This window comes from Takifugu rubripes, chromosome 7 (genome assembly GCF_901000725.2).
Source record: "Takifugu rubripes chromosome 7, fTakRub1.2, whole genome shotgun sequence".
In the NCBI taxonomy this organism is placed as follows: Eukaryota; Metazoa; Chordata; class Actinopteri; order Tetraodontiformes; family Tetraodontidae; genus Takifugu; species Takifugu rubripes.
In genome coordinates, this window is record NC_042291.1 from 3,831,788 (window position 1) to 3,852,214 (window position 20,427).

A 20,427-nucleotide genomic window follows, 5' to 3' on the forward strand; every position below is an offset into this window, starting at 1 on the left:
CTCCTCTCCTCTCTCTCCTCTCCTCTCTCCCTCTCCTCTCCTCTCCTCTCCTCTCTCTCCCTCCTCCTCTCCCTCCTCTCCTCCTCTCCTCCTCTCCTCTCCTCTCCTCTCCTCTCCTCTCCTCTCCTCTCCCCTCTCCCCCCCCCCCCTCCCCTCTCTCTCCTCTCCTCTCCTCTCCTCCTCCTCCTCTCCTCCTCTCCTCTCTCTCCTCTCCCCTCCCCCTCCCCTCCCCCTCTCCCCTCTCCTCTCCTCTCCTCTCCTCTCCTCTCCTCTCCTCCTCTCCTCTCCTCTCCTCCCCTCCCCTCCCACAGCAGATATTAGTGCTCGCAGATATTAAAGTCGCAGCCCTCTTCAAATGCGGTTATTGATGTTGGCTTGAGGACACATGGTAATGTGGACACCGTGTACACTCCCCTGGGTCAGACTGTCCCACACGTTATATCTTTTTTCCTACATGTCTTCTGAGCTGCAGCCGACAGCTGTCTGGTCTCCACTGATTCAGCGTCACCCTCTGAATCCAGGAGCTTTTTAAACTGACTCTTTTTCCCAGGTAATGGTTCAGGGAGAAGAAGAATTGGACGATCTCTTTCTTCTTTTGGACAGGAGGACATGGACACTCATCACCAGTCTTTATTGGTGACGTTGTTTGACACCTTATTTCGTAGATATGGACCTTGGCAGCACCAACTCAAACATTCTGTCTGTTGTTATTGTTAGATGACTGCTGTTAAACCAGACCAGCCATGCGGAGATGTTGTCCATGTCTGGCGTCTGTCTCCTTGAGATTTACTGTCACTGTGGCCACATGTCGCTTCAGCACTTGTATTTGTTTTCTGCCTGTGGATCATCTCTTCCCATCTACACTGATCCCACTCAACAGATCCTGTGTGGTGGATAATCCACCCTCAGACATTCCCATGTTGTCCAGTCTGCAGGCTGGCAACAAAGTGCATGTTTGTGGCCGCTGTGACATCTTCATCCAGTCTGCAGCCGTCCTGGGTGGCCAGTCACGCTCTGACAGGGTAATCTCCACGACAACCTCAAGGCTTTGTTCCCCTTCAAAGGACCTTTGAAAGGGAAATCTCCACCTTCACTTTTATCACCAGCGTTAGCCTGTCACACAGAACAAGCCCCCGGGCTCAGACAAGTCTGAAGAGTCCATCAAAGATGGTGCTGTTCTCAGTCAGCTGATCCTCCCCAGACACCAACATGTTCAAGGTTTCATTGAACTGATGGAAATACTTTCTGTGAATGAGCCTTCATGCTTTTATCATGCTGCTGCTGCTGCTGCTGCTGCTGCTCTGCTGTTGCTGCTGCTCTGCTGTTGCTGCTGCTCTGCTGCTGCTGCTCTGCTGCTGCTGCTGCTCTGCTGCTGATGCTCTGCTGCTGATGCTGCTCTGCTGCTGATGCTCTGCTGCTGCTGCTGCTGTGCTGCTCTGCTGCTGATGCTCTGCTGCTGTTGCTGCTGCTGCTGTTGCTGCTGCTGCTCAGCTGCTGCTCCTGCAGCTGCTGCTGCTGCTGCTGTTGCGCTGCTGCTCAACTGCTGCTCTGCTGTTGCTGCTGCTGCTCAACTGCTGCTCTGCTGCTGCTGCTGTTGCTGCTGCTGCTGCTTCTGCTCCTCTGCTGTTGATCCTGCTGCTGCTCTGCTGCTGCTGCTACTGCTGCTGCTGTTCCTGCTGCTTATCTGCTGCTGCTGTTCCTGCTGCTGCTGCTCTGCTGCTGCCTGCTGGCTCTGCTGCTGCTGTTCCTGCTGCTGCTCTGCTGCTACTGCTGCTGCTCTGCTGCTGCTGTTCCTGCTGCTGCTCTGCTGCTGCTGCTTGCTGCTCTGCTGCTGCTGTTCCTGCTGCTTATCTGCTGCTGCTGCTGTTGCTGCTGCTGCGGCTGCTGTTGCTGCTGCTGCCTGCTCTGCTGCTACTTGCTGCTCTGCTGCTGCACTGCTTGCTTGCTGTTCCTGCTGCTGCATCCACACAGGTTGAAAGCCAGAGAAAGGCTCAACTGACCCGAAAGTCTCCTGGATCAGTGTCACTTCCACATGGTCCCAGAAAGGACCTTATAAGATAAGACTTATCTCCATTATGGACCTAAAATGGCTGTGCACACAAGGCTGGACAGAAGAGGTTTGTCCCTTAACCGTAGGGCTCAGATGGATCGAAGTCTTGACAATGCAGTTATCCAAACATGGACTGATCCTTGTAACCTCTGACCCTGACCTCTGACCCCAGATCCAGAACTGTCCACTGACAGACAGACAGACAGACAGACAGACAGACAGACAGGCAGACAGACAGACGGAAAGACTGACAATCTTTTTCATTTTCTGTGTCATCAAATGATTATGATGTCCTGATTGTAACAAGTATAATAAACCAACTTCTAGGCTAATAAAATCATCTCTGTAAAACACCCCCAATGATGCTTTGAAGATGGTTTTAATATCTTACTTTCATTCCTTTGGAATCGGGGATCTGGACTTGCTCTAACATAAGCCTGACCTTTGACCTCTGCATTCTCACACATTAGCGGACATTATGGTCCCCCTCGTCCTCTGCGACTGCACACGCATGTCTGACATGTGTGATACATGTTGACCCTTGTAGGCGTACACGTAGGAGCAGGGCTACATTTCACCGTGACATGAGAATAATGCAGGAACAAGCAGGAAGTGGATTAAGAGCAAATCCTGCTCAGGATTGTGTTCTGCTGCCGCAGTTGTGACAGAGCCCAGGCAGGTGTGCCACGACAATTGGCTCTTTCACACGGACAAGAGGACGCCGTGCACGTGGCTCCATGGCCGACCAGAGACGGTGATTTAAATCGCGGAACCTTTTGAAAAATGCCCGGCGACACGTAACTAAAGAGCAGTAAATGAGCTCCACCATCCTGGCACGGTGTGGGGGGACACCTTCTCACCAATGAGGCTCCAGGCACACAAGTCAGACATGAAGACCTGTCCAACACCTTAGCAGAGTCCTGAATCATGAACGAGAGCTCTGGTTCTGTCATCATCTTCTAAATATGCCGTTAGCCTTCCAATACCACAGGTAATGAACATCACAGAGAGAGTAGAATTTTCAGCTGGGTGGACCAGGGTGGACCAGGGTGGACCAGAGTGGACCAGGGTGGACCAGAGTGGACAAGGGCAGCCCTGGAGTCTCCACACTGTGACCTTCAGCTTCTCCACATCTTTATTGCATGGCTGACACAGTGAACGACGGCGCGGCCAAAGGAATTCAGTGATTTACGGTCCTCAGCTGCCACGGGACACCAGCTGGCCTTTAGACGAGCCTCACAGGAAGCAGGCCAACAGCAGAACCACAGGAAGTCAGTTCAGTGTCTGGCTTACTGGGATCAGCGTTTGTTTTTTTTTACGGTGTAAGACACTTTTACTCAGACGCAAACACGACGTTTCCGTCATCTCTTACAGAGTCCCAAATCTTTGACCGCATGTATTTTTTGTCACATGCTGCCCTGTACCAGACTCACACATACCAAATAGATCCTCGCGCTATTTATGAGATGTCAGACAGGAAAACTGGGAATCATCCAGTGCCAACAAATAAACAAGACACACCTTTTGTCCTAAGGGTCACAAACTAATCTGCTGCATCTCAGATGAGAGTTTAGATTAAATGTCCGTGTGTGTGTTGCTTGTCTGTATGTGGAAGACCATCATTCTAGAGCTGGTGCTCATCATCTCCATGTCCTGGGGTTGATCCCTCTACATATTTCACCTACCAGCACTGTTGGATGTTATTGCGCCTCTGAATTAATGAAGTTTATGTTGGATGACTACATAGGAGGAGGAGGAGGAGGGTGAAGGGCCTTTAGATGCACGTGTTCCACCACGTTACAGAACAGCAGCTAATACTTCCACTGTGAAGGAAGACGGATTCTGAATCTTCTCTTTCTGTCCTTGTAGCCTGAAATAGAGAATCCACAAATGTTTCGCCACAGCCAAAGATGCAGCTTATGGGATGTTTCGCTAGTGAGAATGGGGAGAATTGTGTTGCGTCTCAAAGGGAAGTGTCCCCTCCGTGATCTGATCCCTCTAAACATTATTACACGTAAAGCTGAAGAGGCCAAAAAAGGAATCTTTAATAAATTAATTTGAATCAGCCTGGAGACCCAGTGCGTGTGGGGGGTAAGAAAGTCATCAGGATTCAGGTGGCACTCCCTGCATTGATCAGAGTGTTGAGAGGGAAAATGTTTGGCTATTTGAGCTAATTAAGCGGTGAGAGAGCCAGTCGTGCAGGTGCTATTGAGCGTCTCAGCTTTAAGTGCTGATTGTCACAAGGATCAATTGCAGACTCTGAGATGGGATTAGTCCGGTAATCAATGCTAACATTAACACGCTAATTATAGTGCAGAGGAACAGACGGAGAAGCTCAACACACACACTCACGCAGAGGCCCCTCCCCCGAGCAGAGGCGGTAGTGACTTCACCGATGGAGTCCTGCAGCCGGAGGGGCCTCTGCAGGTGCTCCACATCAGCTGGGGCCTCCCTGGGTCCACTAAAACCACACTGTGCTCATCTCCTTCACGGGGTCACGTGCTTTTGCATCTGTACTGTGAGAAACCTGATGGTGGAGTCAGTGCTGTTACTGGTAGGCCAGTGGATGGATGTTGATGGAGACGTCTTCTGGAGACTGGTGAAGTTTGATTTTGGAGGTTTGGTTTTTACGGGTTTAATCAAAATTACTGGAATCAAGAGGATAAAACGAAATATTGAATTTATATTTGTTTTGGTACATTATGGACTCACATTCCTGTTTGTGCTGCTTGGAGCAAAACTAACCAACAACTTCTCCAGCGCTGAGCCCAAGAACTGCCCCTGCTGAGGGTGACTGAAGAGTCTTTGTCTGTGGGGGAGGGGGGACCGGGGAGACCAGGGGGGACCAGGGGGCTTAGCTGGGCTGCTTGCTATTCCTGCCCAGGCTTTGTGCCTTTGGCCACCATATGGGAGAGAGAAAACAGCCGTAAGAACTTAAGCAAAGTTTATATTTACCCAGGAATTCACTCAGCTTTGCTTTACTCTTCAGTAGAAAAAACAATAAACCACCTTTATAAGCACTTATGCAAGTTCAGATTAGCAATGGAGATTTCAACCTTGGCAGGAACATCCAGGAGCTCAGATGTGTCAGTCCCAGACCCACTGATGCCTGCTTTAAACCAGTTAAACCAGTGTGTCCACGACAAAAAGGAAACAAGATTCCACCGCATTTGAGTGAAAACTGAGACAATCATAATAACCAGTTCATATATACAGCCGATAGCATCATTGCACTGGTTATACTGGGACAGAGAGAGTAGATGACTGGTTATACTGGGACAGAGAGGGTAGATGACTGGTTATACTTGGACAGAGAGGGTAGATGATGGTTATACTGGGAACAGAGAGGGTAGATGACTGGTTATACTGGACAGAGTGGGTCAATGACTGGTATACTGGGACAGAGAGAGTAGATGGACTGGTTATACTGGGACAGAGAGGGTAGATGACTGGTTATACTTGGACAGAGAGGGTAGATGACTGGTTATACTGGACAGAGAGGGTAGATGACTGGTTATACCTGGAACAGAGAGGGTAGATGACTGGTTATACTGGGACAGATGAGGGTAAATGAGTGGTTATACTGGGACAGAGAGGGTAGATGACTGGTTATACTGGGACAGAGAGTAGATGACTGGTTATACTGGGACAGAGAGGGTAGATGACTGGTTATACTTGGACAGAGAGAGTAGATGACTGGTTATACTGGGACAGAGAGGTAATGACTGGTTATACTGGACAGAGAGGGTAGATGACTGGTTATACCTGGACAGAGAGGTAGATGACTGGTTATACTGGGACAGAGAGGGTAGATGACTGGTTATACTGGGACAGAGAGGGTAGATGACTGGTTATACCTGGACAGAGAGGGTAGATGACTGGTTATACTGGGACAGAGAGGGTAGATGACTGGTTATACCTGGACAGAGAGGGTAAATGACTGGTTATACCTGGACAGAGTGGGTCAATGACTGGTTATACTGGGACAGAGAGAGTAGATGACTGGTTATACTGGGACAGAGAGGGTAGATGACTGGTTATACTGGGAGAGAGGATAAATGACTGGTTATACTGGGAGAGAGAGGGAATATGTGTCTACTTGCATCCGACGAAGCAATAATTTTGGTCGAATGGATTTTTGTTGACTGGAATAAGAGGAATTGTGTTCAGATCTCTGCAGGATGTCAGTCGCTGGCGTTGGCGCCGGTGTTGGCGCCGGCACGTATCTGTCTGGTTTGGCAACATAGCAGACATATGAGAGCTGTTTGCCAAATAACTCCCAGCAAAGCTCTCCATCTGGATAGATGAGCATGGGCCCAGTGCATGCTGGGAGATTGGTCTGCTTGGCTAACTTCAGTATTTACCGAGGAGGCTGTCGTCAACACCACCCATAGCTCCTCTTATCCGCTGACGTGTGCAACAAGGAAACAATGTTTCTCAACTTTTTCTAGGGATGTTTTTAAAATCTCAACCTGAAATTGAAGGAAAACTAATTTGGATCATTCAGAGACGCCACGTGTGGGCCAACAGTGGATGTGGAGACGTGGGGCTGTTGGGGGTGGGGGCAAGTGTTTGGGGGCTGTAATTGATCACATATGATAAGTGGTTACTGGCCTGGAATATTTGAGTGTGATTACTGTCAGAAGGTTTTGGAGCAGATCAGCTCTACACATGTGAAAGTCATCATTCTTCCTCATGCAGAGGAGGAGGAGTGATGCAGGCTGGGACACACCACAACAACCGCTGTGGTTCTCCAAATACTCTCATTTACAACAATTTACAGCCCGCTACACACATCCTGTTACCATGACGCCCTCAAACCTGTTTGTTCCGTCACACAACATAACTAAAGATCATCCATCCATGGAGGATAGATAGATAGATAGATAGATAGATAGATAGATAGATAGATAGATAGATAGATAGATAGATAGATAGATAGATAGATAGATAGATAGATAGATAGATAGATAGATAGATAGATAGATAGATAGATGAAGGGATGGATCAAACCCCTGTGCAGAGGGTCAAAGGGGTGATGGATTCATTCATCTCTTTTCTCTGCTGTATTTCTGAGGGACTCTGTCTGAACTTCAACAAGATTTGTGTTGTGAACCATCTGTCTGGAGAACAGAAGGAACAGTTGAGGACGGAAGACACTGAGTCCTCCACCAGCACCTCCAGCCCTATTCATGGGCCCAGAATACCAAACCACACACCCACACTCCCACCTCCTCCCACCCCCTCATGGTTGGACTCTCCACATCACTCTCCTCATCTCCCACAGCACAGGTTTCCAGGCAACCATGCAGGTGGTCAGAGGTCATGTGTGGAGTCGGGTGGTTGGCTGAACAGGGGTCCATCTGGATGAGTGACCCGACCTAATCAGACATCAATCCTGCACCACCCGAGACTAGGAGAGATGTAAAACAAGGCTTCACTGTGCACGAGTGTTTGTGGAGGCGAGATGTGTGTGTGTGTGTGTGTGTGTGTGTGTGTGTGTGTGTGTGTGTTGACGCAGAGGTGTCTGAAGAGGTGGGGTTGATGCCAGATGGCTGGTTGTGTGTTGGCACCATCAGTGTTAAACCCTAATGGGTGCCGCAGCAGGACTGATGCTGCCACAGTGTTCACCCCCCCCCCCCCCCCCCCCCCACACACACACACATCTATACAGTATACACACAAAGTAATGCATGTTAAACAGGGACTGTGTTAAAGGAAGGAAGGAAACTTGATAGCGTTTTATTTTATTTCGTTTTCTTGACCTCCCTCTCAGGATCAGGGGGCACATGTGAGTGAGGGCAGGTCCCCCCTGGATGAGTTCAATGCAGGGCCCTCTGTGAGCATTTGTGGGATCAGTACCTTGCTTCAGGGTACCTTGCCAGTACTCTGAAGTTGTTCTGGCACCTCCCCTTCTCACGGAACACATTGAACCGACAACCCCTCCACTTCTCATCCCAGTCCCCAACAGACTAGAGCTACTGTATCACGTCCCTGTGGTTTATTTCATTTAATATAATACAAATGGAATCAATCTCCAAGGAAATGTAAATAAATAAGCTGTCTGTGTTTGGAGATCCAAAGTGACTCAACTCGGGTCATGTAGCTCAATGTAGCTTTCAATCAAAAAGGGGTTCAGCCTGTCCCTGATCCTCTAGTATCATGAAGAAACCCAGCATCAGGTGTCCGAGGCACCCCACCCCTGCATCCACAGAGGCCGAGGACCCGGGGGCGGGGCTAAGTCCTGGCATTTATCTATTGCCCATTGAGTTTCAAGGCAGTAACAATGTTTCCCATGACTCCCAGGTGAACGGAAGGCTTCTACGGGTAAACACATTGGTGCTCGGGGAAAAGTTAGGAAGATGAATGAATCAGTCGACCCGTGATCAGCTGGTTCTGAACCGACACCCTCTAGATAAATGTGTTCCAATAGGGTCGTCAAAGAAGGTTGTCTTAAAGAAATCACCTGTGGTTGAAAACAAGTGGCCGTGGCTCAAAACGAGTGGCTGAAACAGATCTTCTCACTCTAACAAATTAGGAATCCTTTATTAGGAATCCTTCAACTTTGTCTCCTGAACATCTTTTAATTTTCGTGACACCTTTCATGTGGTCTGGTCTGATATCATAACCTGCACAGGCCTGCAAAGGTACAGCTCCAGCTGCACACTGGGCCCCAGGTGGGGCCAGAGCTGGGGCCAGAGCTGGGGGCCAGACTGGACACCTCTGAGTCAAGCCAAAGTTGTAGCTCTGCTTATCATGTACAAGCTTTCCCAGGAAGAGGCTGAGCAGCAAAGTTCATGATGATGATGATGAGATGACTGCACTTCAGCCAGGTTGGTTCTGGCCCGTCCGGCGGTGGTGTTGCTGGGGAGGAGCTGCCATTTTCGCCATTCGCCGCTATTTGCCGACCAGTCAGAGCCCAAAGCCCGAATAGACAGATGTTTCTTCATGATGTTTAAGCCCTGCAGCGTTTGGTCCTTCAGCTGAAGCTCCAGAGAGGTCGAAGGATTTGAAACAAAACGGCCAGACACAGGTGAGAACACAGATGGTGGTGAAGGACCCCCACATTTAAGCTGTGTAATGATCTGATTTCTGATTTATGGTGTTGTTGATATAAAGTGACATTAAAACCATCCTGTTGTTGCAGCACGTGAGTGAAATCAGCTCCAACTGTGAGGCCCAACAACAGCAGATTTAAACACTCTCAGCTGTGCTCACACTGTCAGCTCTTTCAACCACTGTTTACCCCCCAGCTCATTATCGCTCCCTCTTTATCCCCCTTTATCTCACCACTGATAGCCAAGTGTGGGAGAGTACATATTTACCTTGGAAAGGTGAGACATTTCACCACGTGCTGGTGAACATGGGCCTCACTGTTATCACAACTCTTAACACCAAACCAGGAAAAACCAGCTGCTGTAGGAATAAAGCTGCACAAACACACACACGAGCACCAACACGCCACAAGCACAAACACACCACAGATTAGAGTAATTTGCTGGGTTTTCTGCTGCCTTCTTCCACCAGACATTATCCAGATACTGGATTTCAGGTGTGGAGGACAACCAGCATAAAATCTGAGGTTAGAAATGAATTAGTTGTAGTTTCTTTACATTTTAAAATGTGAGATCTTCTCTTAGGACATGCAGACAACAACAAGGAAGTGCCTACATGTCCAGCAACGACACATGGACTACAGTACACGGTCTCAGACTACAGGCTCTCAACAGGGTCCAGACTACAGGGTCTCAGACTACATGGTCCAGACTAAGATGTCCAGATATCAGGGTCTCAGCCTACAGGGTCCAGACTACAGGGTCTCAGGCCTACAGGGTCTCAGCCTACAGGGTCCAGACTACAGGGTCCAGACTACAGGGACTCTAACTCGATTTTCCTGGAACAGCTGACTTGTAGTTGGCTCAGTCTTTGTAAAGGCAATAATCATTTCTATCTCTAGATCTTTAGGTTCTTCTGGACTACAGGGTCCAGACTACAGGGTCCAGACTACAGGGTCTCAGCCTACAGGGACCAGACTACAGGACCAGACTACAGGGGTCCAGACTACTGGGTCACTTCTTTCGTCCTTCAGGGGGTTTCTCTAAGGAGCTGATCATATCAGACCCAACTGAGGGGTCAAGGTTTATTAAACTATTCTAATCTATCTATGACCAGAGAATAAAGATCACTGCTCATTGATCTCTTATCCCGATCCAAGATTATCTTTGAATATTAATGTGAGTGTGTTTGTGTATTTTTTGTGCATGTGCATGTATTTATGTGTGTTTGTATGAGTGTGTGTTTGTGGAGTGTGGGTTTGTGTATGCGTGTGTTTTTGTGCTATAATGTGTGTGTGTCTTGTGTGTGTGTGTTGTGTGTGTGTGTGTGCGTATAGTGTGAGTGTGTGTCTGTGGGTGTCGCCTGTGTGTGCACGTGTGTGTCGGTTGTGTGTGTGGGGGGTGAGTGTGTGTAATCGTGTGAGAGTGTGAGTGTGTTTTTAATGAATTTCCTTGATCAGAACCTTCGCAGCACATCGTAGAATAATATTTGTATTTCAAGCCCCTCCTTATATGTCTTTTAGGTCTCCATGGTAACTGCATGTGCCAGTTGGTCAGCTGACCCTGTGGAGGAAACCTGTGCTGGTCCTGTCCTCATTCTGATGTGATCAAACAAGCACAACAATCAGTGAGGATCCGAACAGATGGACATTAAGATCAAGTAGGTTTTCTTTTAAAAACCAGACGTTTGTGTTGCAATGGTTCCACTGGTGTCCCAGGCAACAGATGGTCCAACTGGCATACAAAAACATGGAAGGGTGACAAACGGGATAGGGGAACCTACTAGTCTGAGGACAACTGGACTGGCATTTGGCTCTGTCAGCTGACAAGTGGGCTGGGTTCACACACCCATTTTTAAATCCACACATATAATTCTGTGTTGGACTGAGGGGTGACCTTTGGCCCTACAACTCCAAGAACATGTTCTGTGGTGACAATCAATTGTTTATTTTGAAATTTTCACTAGATCCTTAGTACTTTTATTTGATGGAACACCCATATTCCACCCTTTTGATGGTCTGGAGCCTGAAGGCCATCCTCAGGAATCATTTGACCCTTGAACTTTTCCCGGCTCTTCCAGAACCTGCTTTCTAAGAAGAATCCCCACAGTAGGATGCCACCACTATCATTACCTGAGGCGAGCTGGAACCTTCTTTTGGGTTGATTGAATGAAAGTGTTACAGGGAATATGACTGGTATAGTCTCAGAAGCACGTTGCAATCAAGCTCTAATAAAAGTGTCCAAATAACTGGAAAATGGGCCAAAGGGAACTCATATACAGGAAGTGTTACAGCTGGGGCACAGTTGGTTCTAGCAGCAGCAGATTATTGTGAGGGTGTGTGTGTGTCTGTGTGTGTGTTACACAGGAGAAAAGTAACTAAAAATGAGTCCCTGAACTGTTGATGGTAATCTCCAGGAGGGTGGAAGAGCCCAGTTAAGCATACAGTCATGGAACTCTAAAACCATCCATGTTTTCCGTGTTGGGACTGTAAGAATTTTGTTTGGAACCACCAGAAAAATATGATAGACAAGTTTTACAAAAAACACCCTTTAAACATCATGAGCTAGGCCTCACTCATTACATCCTGTGATTTCACTTTTTGCCAGTTTGTCATCTCCCTCAATACTGGAGGAACACCCACCCCCAACCTCTGGTTGTAGTAGCCCACTATAGTGGGGTCTGCTGTCCCCAGTATATATGAAGGGGCCCTCCTAGATGCCCCTCAGCGTGTGGCCGAATGAGGTGCGTGACTCATCAGGCCAAATGTGGGATTAGCTGGTAATTGATCTGGCAAATGGTTTGAAATAATAGTGATGTTTCTCCCCTGCTGCATCTTGAGGGAACGAGGTGGCGGAAGAGACAATGAGGGTGGGAAAGAAGAAGAAGAAGAGCCATAATGCAAATAATTTGAACCATTCAAATTAAGTTTAAAAACTTGATCAACTGATCAATAAATTAGGATTCAGTCGATGTTCTAGTGAAAGTAAATTGTTGGTCTCTGCTACCACCTGAGGACAATAAGCAGGACAAGCTCCCGCCTCATTCATGAGCCCTCCGGAGTAAGTCCCACAGAATATGTGGGAAGTTCTTCACTCTCAACTCGATTTCCTGGAACAAGCTGACTTGTAGTTGGCCTCAGTCTTTGTAAAGGCAATAATCATTTCTATCTCTAGATCTTTAGGTTCTTCACCTCATCCCTACAAGCTTGGCATCACGTAAATTGAATCATTGTGACTGGAGTTGTAAGGCAGTCTCCCTTGTCTGAATGAGAAGTCCAGAACGAGCTCCAGGCACTTCTAACAGCCGCAGCTTCTCTAGCAGCTGAGCTAAATTCAGCCTCCTTATTGGCCTCCAAACGAATCAGGGAATAAAGTGAGAAAAGGGTGGATATGGCGCCATCTGTGGACTAGTTTTTCCTGTATGCATGCAGAGGATCCAAGATGGTCGGGGAGTTGGTTTGATATGGTTTATTAAGTGTTTTGCGAATAATTTGTGCAGCACTTGTAACGCTTGTGTTGGAAATGTGCTATGCAAATAAAAGTGGCTTGAACTGGAATATGAACCATGGTGGCCCCAAAGCAGGGGGCACTCCAGCATGGCTGACGGGGGTTTTTTTAAAACTGCCAGAAACATGTTCGACTGAGGTCACTGACGGTCTTCAAGGTGATCACACCTAAAGACCCAGTTGTCGCCAAGCTCATGACTGCCCTCGCCACAATTTGGGAGAGGAGAGCATAAACCAGACCTTGCAAACTGGGCTTAAATGGTGTTGTGGTTGTGAACAGGACCTTTAGATGGTTTGAGCTGTCCATCCAGTACTGTATGTGGTAGAAAGATTGTCACAGTCCACATGCCGGTGGAGGTTTGGCATATGGGAGTCTGGGGTGGCCTGCAGCGGTCTAATGCTGTTACAAAGATCCACCACTGTACATGTGCATATTCCATCTGTGATTTCTTCTGAAAGAACATTTAACCAACTGGAACATATATCTGGGGAACATTTCTAAGTGATTGATTTGGAGTTTTGTTGTCGAAACAGTCTCCCAGATTGTAGCCACCATCAGCTGATGGTTGGAACAGCCAATTTAGACAGCTTAATTTAAAGCCTAGCACTTACTTCTCTGGCGTCCCCCCACTTCCATGTGATGTGGGTACTTCCTGATTGGCGTGGTTTTCTTTCAAGAGAAACTAAGGGTGTTTAAAACATTTAGTCTTTTAGAACCTCCTGATATTGAATATCACGCAGACTAGAAGGTATAAATCTAAATGAATCATTTATTTGACACTGCCTGATGACTGAGGGTAACTCTTGATGGAAGCTCGGCTCAGGAAGAGGCACATGTAAGCCCTCTGAGGTTAGAATTAACTTTTTTTATAACCTGTGCAATGAATGCCAGCCAGTGGAAGATTCAACATCTCTCTCTGCTGCAAGCAGGTGGACATTCACAGACTATGGCGTAAATCCTATTAGCAGATTAGCCTCTTAAAGGTACCCTTCTAGTTGGTTGTATTGTACCTACGCTGTACTGAATTCGATCATGTCAGTGGAAAAATTGGACAGATCCAGAAGAAGATGGACAGTGATGACAGTCAGAGCTCCTCCAGCAGCAATCAGCAAAGTCCATCTGTTACTTGTCCTTATTCAGCTACTTCTTTCAAGTAGGTTATTAGTATCTTTAATTATACGTGTTAATGCCCTTGATTAAACTCTGTTTAAAGCACCGTAAAATTGCTGTGAAGTTAGTTTGGAGTAGAATTGTATTAGAAGTGCCTGCATTCTGACCTTTTATTCTAGTTAAAATATGACCTGCCCCATCTCAAAAATAATAATATAATAGTCAGTTATTGGTGTACATATCACGTATAGTGAGAAAACAGTAACAATAAGCGTCGAAGCCTTTTTCATGAATAAAATTGTTAAGTAAAGTAGACGGCAGCGAAACGATCTATTTTGGCGTCGCAACTTGATGACGTTTTGGTGATGTTCTGTCAAAGCGACAGTGTTGTAGTCTTTATATAGTAACAGAACGATAGCTGAGGCTTCGTTGACAAAAATTGTAGTATCCCTGTTTTTAAGTGCCTGAAAAGGAAACATAATATTATGAATGCGGCACTACGTCCGCTTACTGACTAATTATTCTCAGGTCAATGGCAATTAACGCCGTTTTCCCGTTAGCCTAGCTTAGCCTAGCCCTTTAGCTAAACTGCGTTGCTCAACCCAGAGATGTGTTTGAACCAGGAAGGAAGGTGTTCTGACAACTCCGGCAACCTGATGTGAGTGCGGAACTGTCCTCCCATTCCACATTGGTGCCCCTGTGTCGTTTTAATAGGACTTCTTTGGAATTGGAGTTGCTTTGGAAACGCTGGGAACATGTTGAACATCCCGACCCAGTCGTTCCCGTCTCCGAGCTCCCAGCAGCGAGTCTCGCCGTCTGGACAGTCCGGGAGGAGCAAGGTAACAGCAGAACAATGCCACGACTGACCGAAACAGTCAGAAGATCTGTTATATTATCTGTATGAATGAACTTTGATCGGGTTGGGAGTTGAGTGACGTCACACCCCTTTCCCACCGCACCAGAATCTAGTGGGGATGGATCAGTTCGCTGCTTGAATGATCAGTTTGGCTCACCTGCAGTGTGCATGTGACCTCTCAACCACCGACGGAAAATGTTGCCTCATAACTCTGTGAAACTGTTAGGATCAACACAAAGCTCATTTTCTGGCACGAAATTAAGACACAGACACATTACTTGCCAATAAAGTCTCTTTAAAGTTTTAGAACTACTCCTTATCTTCGCAGCCTAATCACTGGAGAAATAAACTAGACAATGTAGTCAAATGTCACCTGTTATGATCTTCCCACATTGGCCATCCCACACCAGTCCATCCTCCTGCTGCCCACCGTTCACCTCTGTGTTCTGGCTTCACCTTAAAGTGTAATGATGACGTACGAGAGGGAGGAAATAACAGCCACGCAACTCTTGGGGGGAGGAGGACCTGTAATATTTGTGATTATCAAAAAAACACAGATGTTTCAAGCTGTGATCTGTACCTCTAGAAGGTCCTGCCGCCCCAGAGTTTGCAGAATAACTGTCACCTGTTTCTGGTCCTGCCTGTTTAGGTGGCCCTGAAGCCTGGCCACAGTCTCATGGATTGGATTCGGTTCTCCAAAAGTGGAAAAGATCTGACTGGACTCCGAGGACGTCTGATTGAAGTGAGCCAGGAAGAACTAAGGAAACACAACAACAGAGATGACTGCTGGACTTGCATCCGAGGTGAGTCTGCTTGCATGTGTGTGTGTGTGTGTAGTTTGCCACAACAAGCTCTGTGTGGTATTCAGGCACCTGACTGGTGGTCAGAGCCAGCAGAGCTGGACACGCTCCTATCTAGCTCTTGTCTTCACGTCCTATGGGTGATAATGGGGGCTCCTCTCACATTCTGTCAGCAGCTGGTGTGTGAAGGTGACACCTAAAGGTTTATGCTCTGTTCTCAGGTCTGGTTTACAATGTGACCCCTTACATGGACTATCACCCCGGGGGAGAGGATGAGCTGATGAAAGCCGCTGGGATAGATGGCACTGACCTCTTTGACCAGGTACGGAAGGTCCAGGTTTAGTCAGTCTCCGTTTTTGGTTTGTCCTTCATGTGGAGATGGGCATCATGAGTTTAAACAGTGTTGCTATGGTGATGCTGTGTGTGCACAGGTGCATCGCTGGGTAAACTATGAGTCTATGCTGAAGGAGTGTCTAGTCGGCAGGATGGCTACAACCACAAAAGGTAAACACACTAAGAATAAACGATTTTCTTTTCATTTCTAAATTTTGGAGTCATCGTATGGATGACAGGAGTTATTGGTGTCTGATGCATGTCCAGTTGTTTAGTGTTTACCTGATAATGCTTAATTAGCTGTAAGTGCTGAAGTTGTGGATAAAATCCAGACAATGTCAACGTGAATCAAGCCCAGTCCACAATCTTGATTTAAGCAGCCTTTAATGGCATCGGATGGATCCGACTGAGGAGGAAACACACCTGATACACTTGGTGTGTGGAGGCTAGCAGAGCCCCGTCAAGCTACGCTAGCACAAAAGAACACAAATCTTCCTTTGAAAAGTAACTTTAACAATGACAAACAGTTTTAACGACCGTAAACACAAGCTGCCTTTCTGAAGCCGGTGGTAGTTGTTGTTTAGCGTTAGCTCTGTCCTGCTTCCACCGGGACAGCCCTTCCGTTGCCATACTGCAGCTTCATCATGACGTAGGCCGGGGTGTCAAACTCAAGGGAGCCAAAACTCAAAGCACACTTTAGCCGAGCAGCATAAACACTGACTCAACAAACAAAAATGAAATTTTTTTTTACAGAAATATAAAGAGACAGGAGTATTATTCCAGAACAACTAAGCTTAAACTTTTAACCATCAAATATTTTGCTCTCCATAAAAATATCTCTTGTCTTTCACTCAACTGTGTTCTTAAATTAGTGGCCATCTCCCAAACCCAACCTGCAACCGCAGTTCTAGTCAGGCTGACATTTGCCAACATCTGCTTTTGTCTGGACACAAGAGGTGTCAAGACACCAGAAATGCTCACACTGTTGAGAGCTCAGCTCCAGTTATCTGCTCCATAAAAAATGTCTCAAGGAAAAGCTGGATGTGAGCTTTTCCATGTAATTCATCTGCTTTGGTATTAATAATTATAATGAATGTGAAGTCAGCACTGAAACTGTGTATCAGCAAGTCTTTTCTTCAGGTCATTCATTTGTTTTTCTTCTCAGCTGTTACTCCTCCGTCATCGATGAGGCCGCTAGCACCACCCACCTCAGTGGCTCCACCTGCAGACAGAGACGCCCGGCCGCGGTAGGACTGCAGTCAAAGATGATAGGACAGTATATTTATGCTCTTCATGAGCAACCTCTGCTGTCTGCCTAGGTATGACTGGTTCCAGACCGACGTCTCAGTTCATCTGGTTGTCTATGCCAAGAGGAAGGTAATCTCCTGTCGTGTGTCCCTGCATCCACAGGCTGCAGGAAAACAGAACTCTGAGGCTACATACACTTATACCTCATACACGTTTACACTATGGCTGTTTCCGAAACCACCCCCTATACCCTACATAGTGCACTCAATAGTGTGGACGCCATTTTGAAATAGTGTCCGAAATGTTAGTGAGCATCGCTGTACCCTATATAGTGCATTCAATGTATCCCACAATGCACTGCGAAAAGTAGTGTACAACCAATGCACCCTAACTCGGAAAATATATCCCATCAGCCTTTACGGTATCATGTGACAATCTATCAATGGCGGGTAAACAAGGAGAGATGACTTACAAATGTATGTATTGTCCGCTGTTTGTTTCACATTTCATACTAAAGCGTCAAAGCCGTTGTCCGAATACTAACTTCAAATTGAGTGCGCTACGTAGTTCACTCAATCCATGTCCCCCATTTAGTGAGTAGTGAATAGGAAACGAGTGTGTGGTTTCGGAAACAGCCTATGCCTAGAAACCTTGCAGCAGGGGTTAAGGATAGGGCTCCCCCCACAGGCAACATCTGGTATTACTGAAAATGGTTTATTATTTAATTCATTTGTATCAGACACATAGGTAACACAAAGGTAGATGGGTTTCCAGTGATGCGTCCAGTTACTTTTACAGTATGTCATGGTGAGATGTTGGTTTTATGGCAAATGTAATGGGAGACATGATGTGTAAGTATTTTAAGGCACTTGTTGCTGACTATAATTGATTGCACGTATCTGTCCTTCCGTCCTGTCAGATTCCCAGTGCAGGTTGCACCAGTGTTGACCTTGAAGCTGGCGTTCTCCGACTCGAAGCGTTGCTGGGGAAAATGTCCTACATGATCCATTTACGTGAGTGGACACTTGGCTTTTCTTCTACATATTCAGCTGTTGTGATTGAACATTAAAATATAATGTTAGATCATTCCACCTGTTTTGGCTGACAGATTCAGACCTCTGTAGTCGAACACCACCTGACAGCATCAATGAATACAGCTGGAGAAAAGGGAATGTAATAATCATTGTGTCTGCATACAGAACTAAATTAATCAATTCACTTAATTACTGAATTAAGGCCTCCTCACTTTACATCGCCTGTTGTGTGTCGAGCTTGTTTCTGCTCCACACATTTCCAACAGCAGACCCTTGTGGCCTGAGGCAAGTCCATCTTTCCTCTTTCTAAACTCTTACTCAATAAATGACCCAGAGTTGGTTCATAAAATTAGAGGTTCCACGGCTCTCTCTCCCTGTTCATGTCGTCATATCTTCTATTGTGGCAGAGAACATGTTTCTGTATGTTTGATACATCATTGTAGCACAAATAAGGGTTAAATCTGTTCTTTCAGGACTTGCTGATGAGGTCGAGGGAAACGTTGCAGGTAAGAGAACATGAGAACCACTGTGGAAAAAGAAACGGCCCCTTTTCTAGCTGCTGCTTTTTGTTTCTTTCTGCAACAGTGCACACAGCCTTCTCTGTGGGAAAGATCCAGGTCAGCCTACGCAAGAAAGGAAAAACAAAATGGACAAATCTGGGACAACCGCTGGAATTTCATAATACATTTGTACTGAAGAAAGAGCGAGGTGGGTCTCAGGACCAGAGGATGATCTGACAACTGCGATGTGAACCAAATGTGATGTTTCTGCCCCATCACGTGTAATGAGACAATAATTGACAGTTGTGTGGCGTGTCCGCTCTCTTCCACAGATGCTCCTAATTTAATCTAATGAGTGTTTCACATGCTATTTCCATGGAAAATTCATCCTGTCATCCAGGCTTTGTGTCAGGAAGGACCAGCGTGCGCTCCACATGGGCTGTTTTTGTGTCTCTGAACTGGACATTGTTGTCTGGATTAATATTTTGTATTGCTGCTTCCCGCACCTGTTTTTCATAGCTCCGCATTACTGTCAAGGCGTGTTAGTGTCCAAGACTGAAGTGAACCACAACACGCTGATCTTCAGGGTCAAACTTCCTCCCGGCACCATCAGGCATGTGCCTGTTGGAACACATGTCTACCTCAAGGCTGTCGTTAAAGGTTAGCAGCCAGGCACGCATCCTGTACAGATGCATGCTTAGCCTAGCTTAGCGTTAACAACGAGAACCTCTTAATAATCAGCAATCCTCCCATTTAAACTCGTCTTGTCCACATCCAGATGCTGAGCTGGTGCGGCCGTACACCCCTGTAGATCAGAGCCTGACTGCAGCCCCCCAGCATCCCTCAGAGGAGACGGACCTCTTCCTCATGGTCAAAATTTACCCAGACGGCATGTTCAGCTCATACCTCAACGATCTGCACGTCGGTAGGTGCTGCTCACGACGCTTAACATAGGAGGCACAAATCTCTACTTCAGCCAGTGCTAATTCTTTTAAAGCCTGAGGGGCCAAAAGATTGGAGGCCTATTCCTCTGCTTCAAAATAATAAGAGGACAGATGTGGTAACGGTCAACTGGTGCTCTAAGGTCACAAAACAAGACCAAAAGGGTGTTTTTGGACTAATGTGAATGTTTAGAAAAGATGTTTAAAAATCAGTGGGGCAAATGCATGAATCAGCTACCGCAGCGGCCATGTTTGTAGTCCTATGAAAGCGGACAAGCTACTGATGAATGATACCAAATGGCCAACTAACCCCAAATCACATTATTAATAATAACACCAAGAAACTGCTCCGTCTTTAAACTGAGCACAATGATAGTTGAGTGTAAATTGTTCTATGATTTATGAGGTCAACTAGGTATTCAAAAGCTCCAGGAGAGGACAGGAGGTGCCTATAATTGACGGCCAGTTGGTATTCCAGCTAGAACCTTAGCTCCTGCTTCAAATTCTGTCAGATTTCCGATCAAAGAGTTGCTTAAAGTGGTGATTGGCTTTTGTGTACATGGCACCGTTAGCATGGCGCCCTGCCAGGCTATAAATGGTTTTTTTATGTTTTCTGCCAAAAATGGCTGCACCCCAAACGGTCTCAGATTAGGCCATAAAAGAAAACACCACAACATCTGTAGTATCGTTCTCTTTGTCACATGACAAGGTTTGTTTTTATCAAAGCTGTGAAATTGGTCAGAGATTTGACTGATTAATGATTTTTTCGTTTTGTTCTGACCTGTCAACTGATAATCTAGGTGACCGTTTATCGGTCAGTGGTCCCGAGGGTGCCTTCAGTCTCCGCCCCCTTCGTGATGTCACACACCTTTACCTTTTAGCAGCAGGTACAGGGCTCACGCCCATGACACGCCTCATCAGACTGGCCACACAGGAAATGGGACATATCAGGTAAGGAGCTACCACTTTGCTGATTGTGTTATTTACTGACGA

The 20,427-nt window shown here is 46.6% G+C and overlaps 1 protein-coding gene across 1 annotated transcript; it reads left to right on the forward strand.

The window, feature by feature from the left end:
• The first annotated feature begins 14,076 nt into the window (after positions 1-14,076).
• Positions 14,077-20,421, forward strand: cyb5r4 (cytochrome b5 reductase 4). Its single transcript, XM_029839354.1, has 12 exons — positions 14,077-14,561; positions 15,228-15,381; positions 15,600-15,700; positions 15,810-15,882; positions 16,877-16,958; positions 17,031-17,088; positions 17,879-17,972; positions 18,467-18,499; positions 18,579-18,701; positions 19,013-19,153; positions 19,272-19,418; positions 20,235-20,421. Exons 1-12 carry the CDS (start codon positions 14,478-14,480, stop codon positions 20,387-20,389), a joined length of 1,245 nt encoding a protein of 414 aa, XP_029695214.1. The 5' UTR covers positions 14,077-14,477; the 3' UTR covers positions 20,390-20,421.
• Positions 20,422-20,427: the final 6 nt, after the last annotated feature.

Bases quoted from the DNA above. Each gene is read 5' to 3' on its own strand.
- cyb5r4 (XM_029839354.1), top strand. From the start codon at position 14,478: ATGTTGAACATCCCGACCCAGTCGTTCCCGTCTCCGAGCTCCCAGCAG. The intron at 18,500-18,578 runs GTAAGAGAACAT...TTTCTGCAACAG, and splicing joins GGTCGAGGGAAACGTTGCAG to TGCACACAGCCTTCTCTGTG. The intron at 19,154-19,271 runs GTTAGCAGCCAG...GTCCACATCCAG, and splicing joins CCTCAAGGCTGTCGTTAAAG to ATGCTGAGCTGGTGCGGCCG.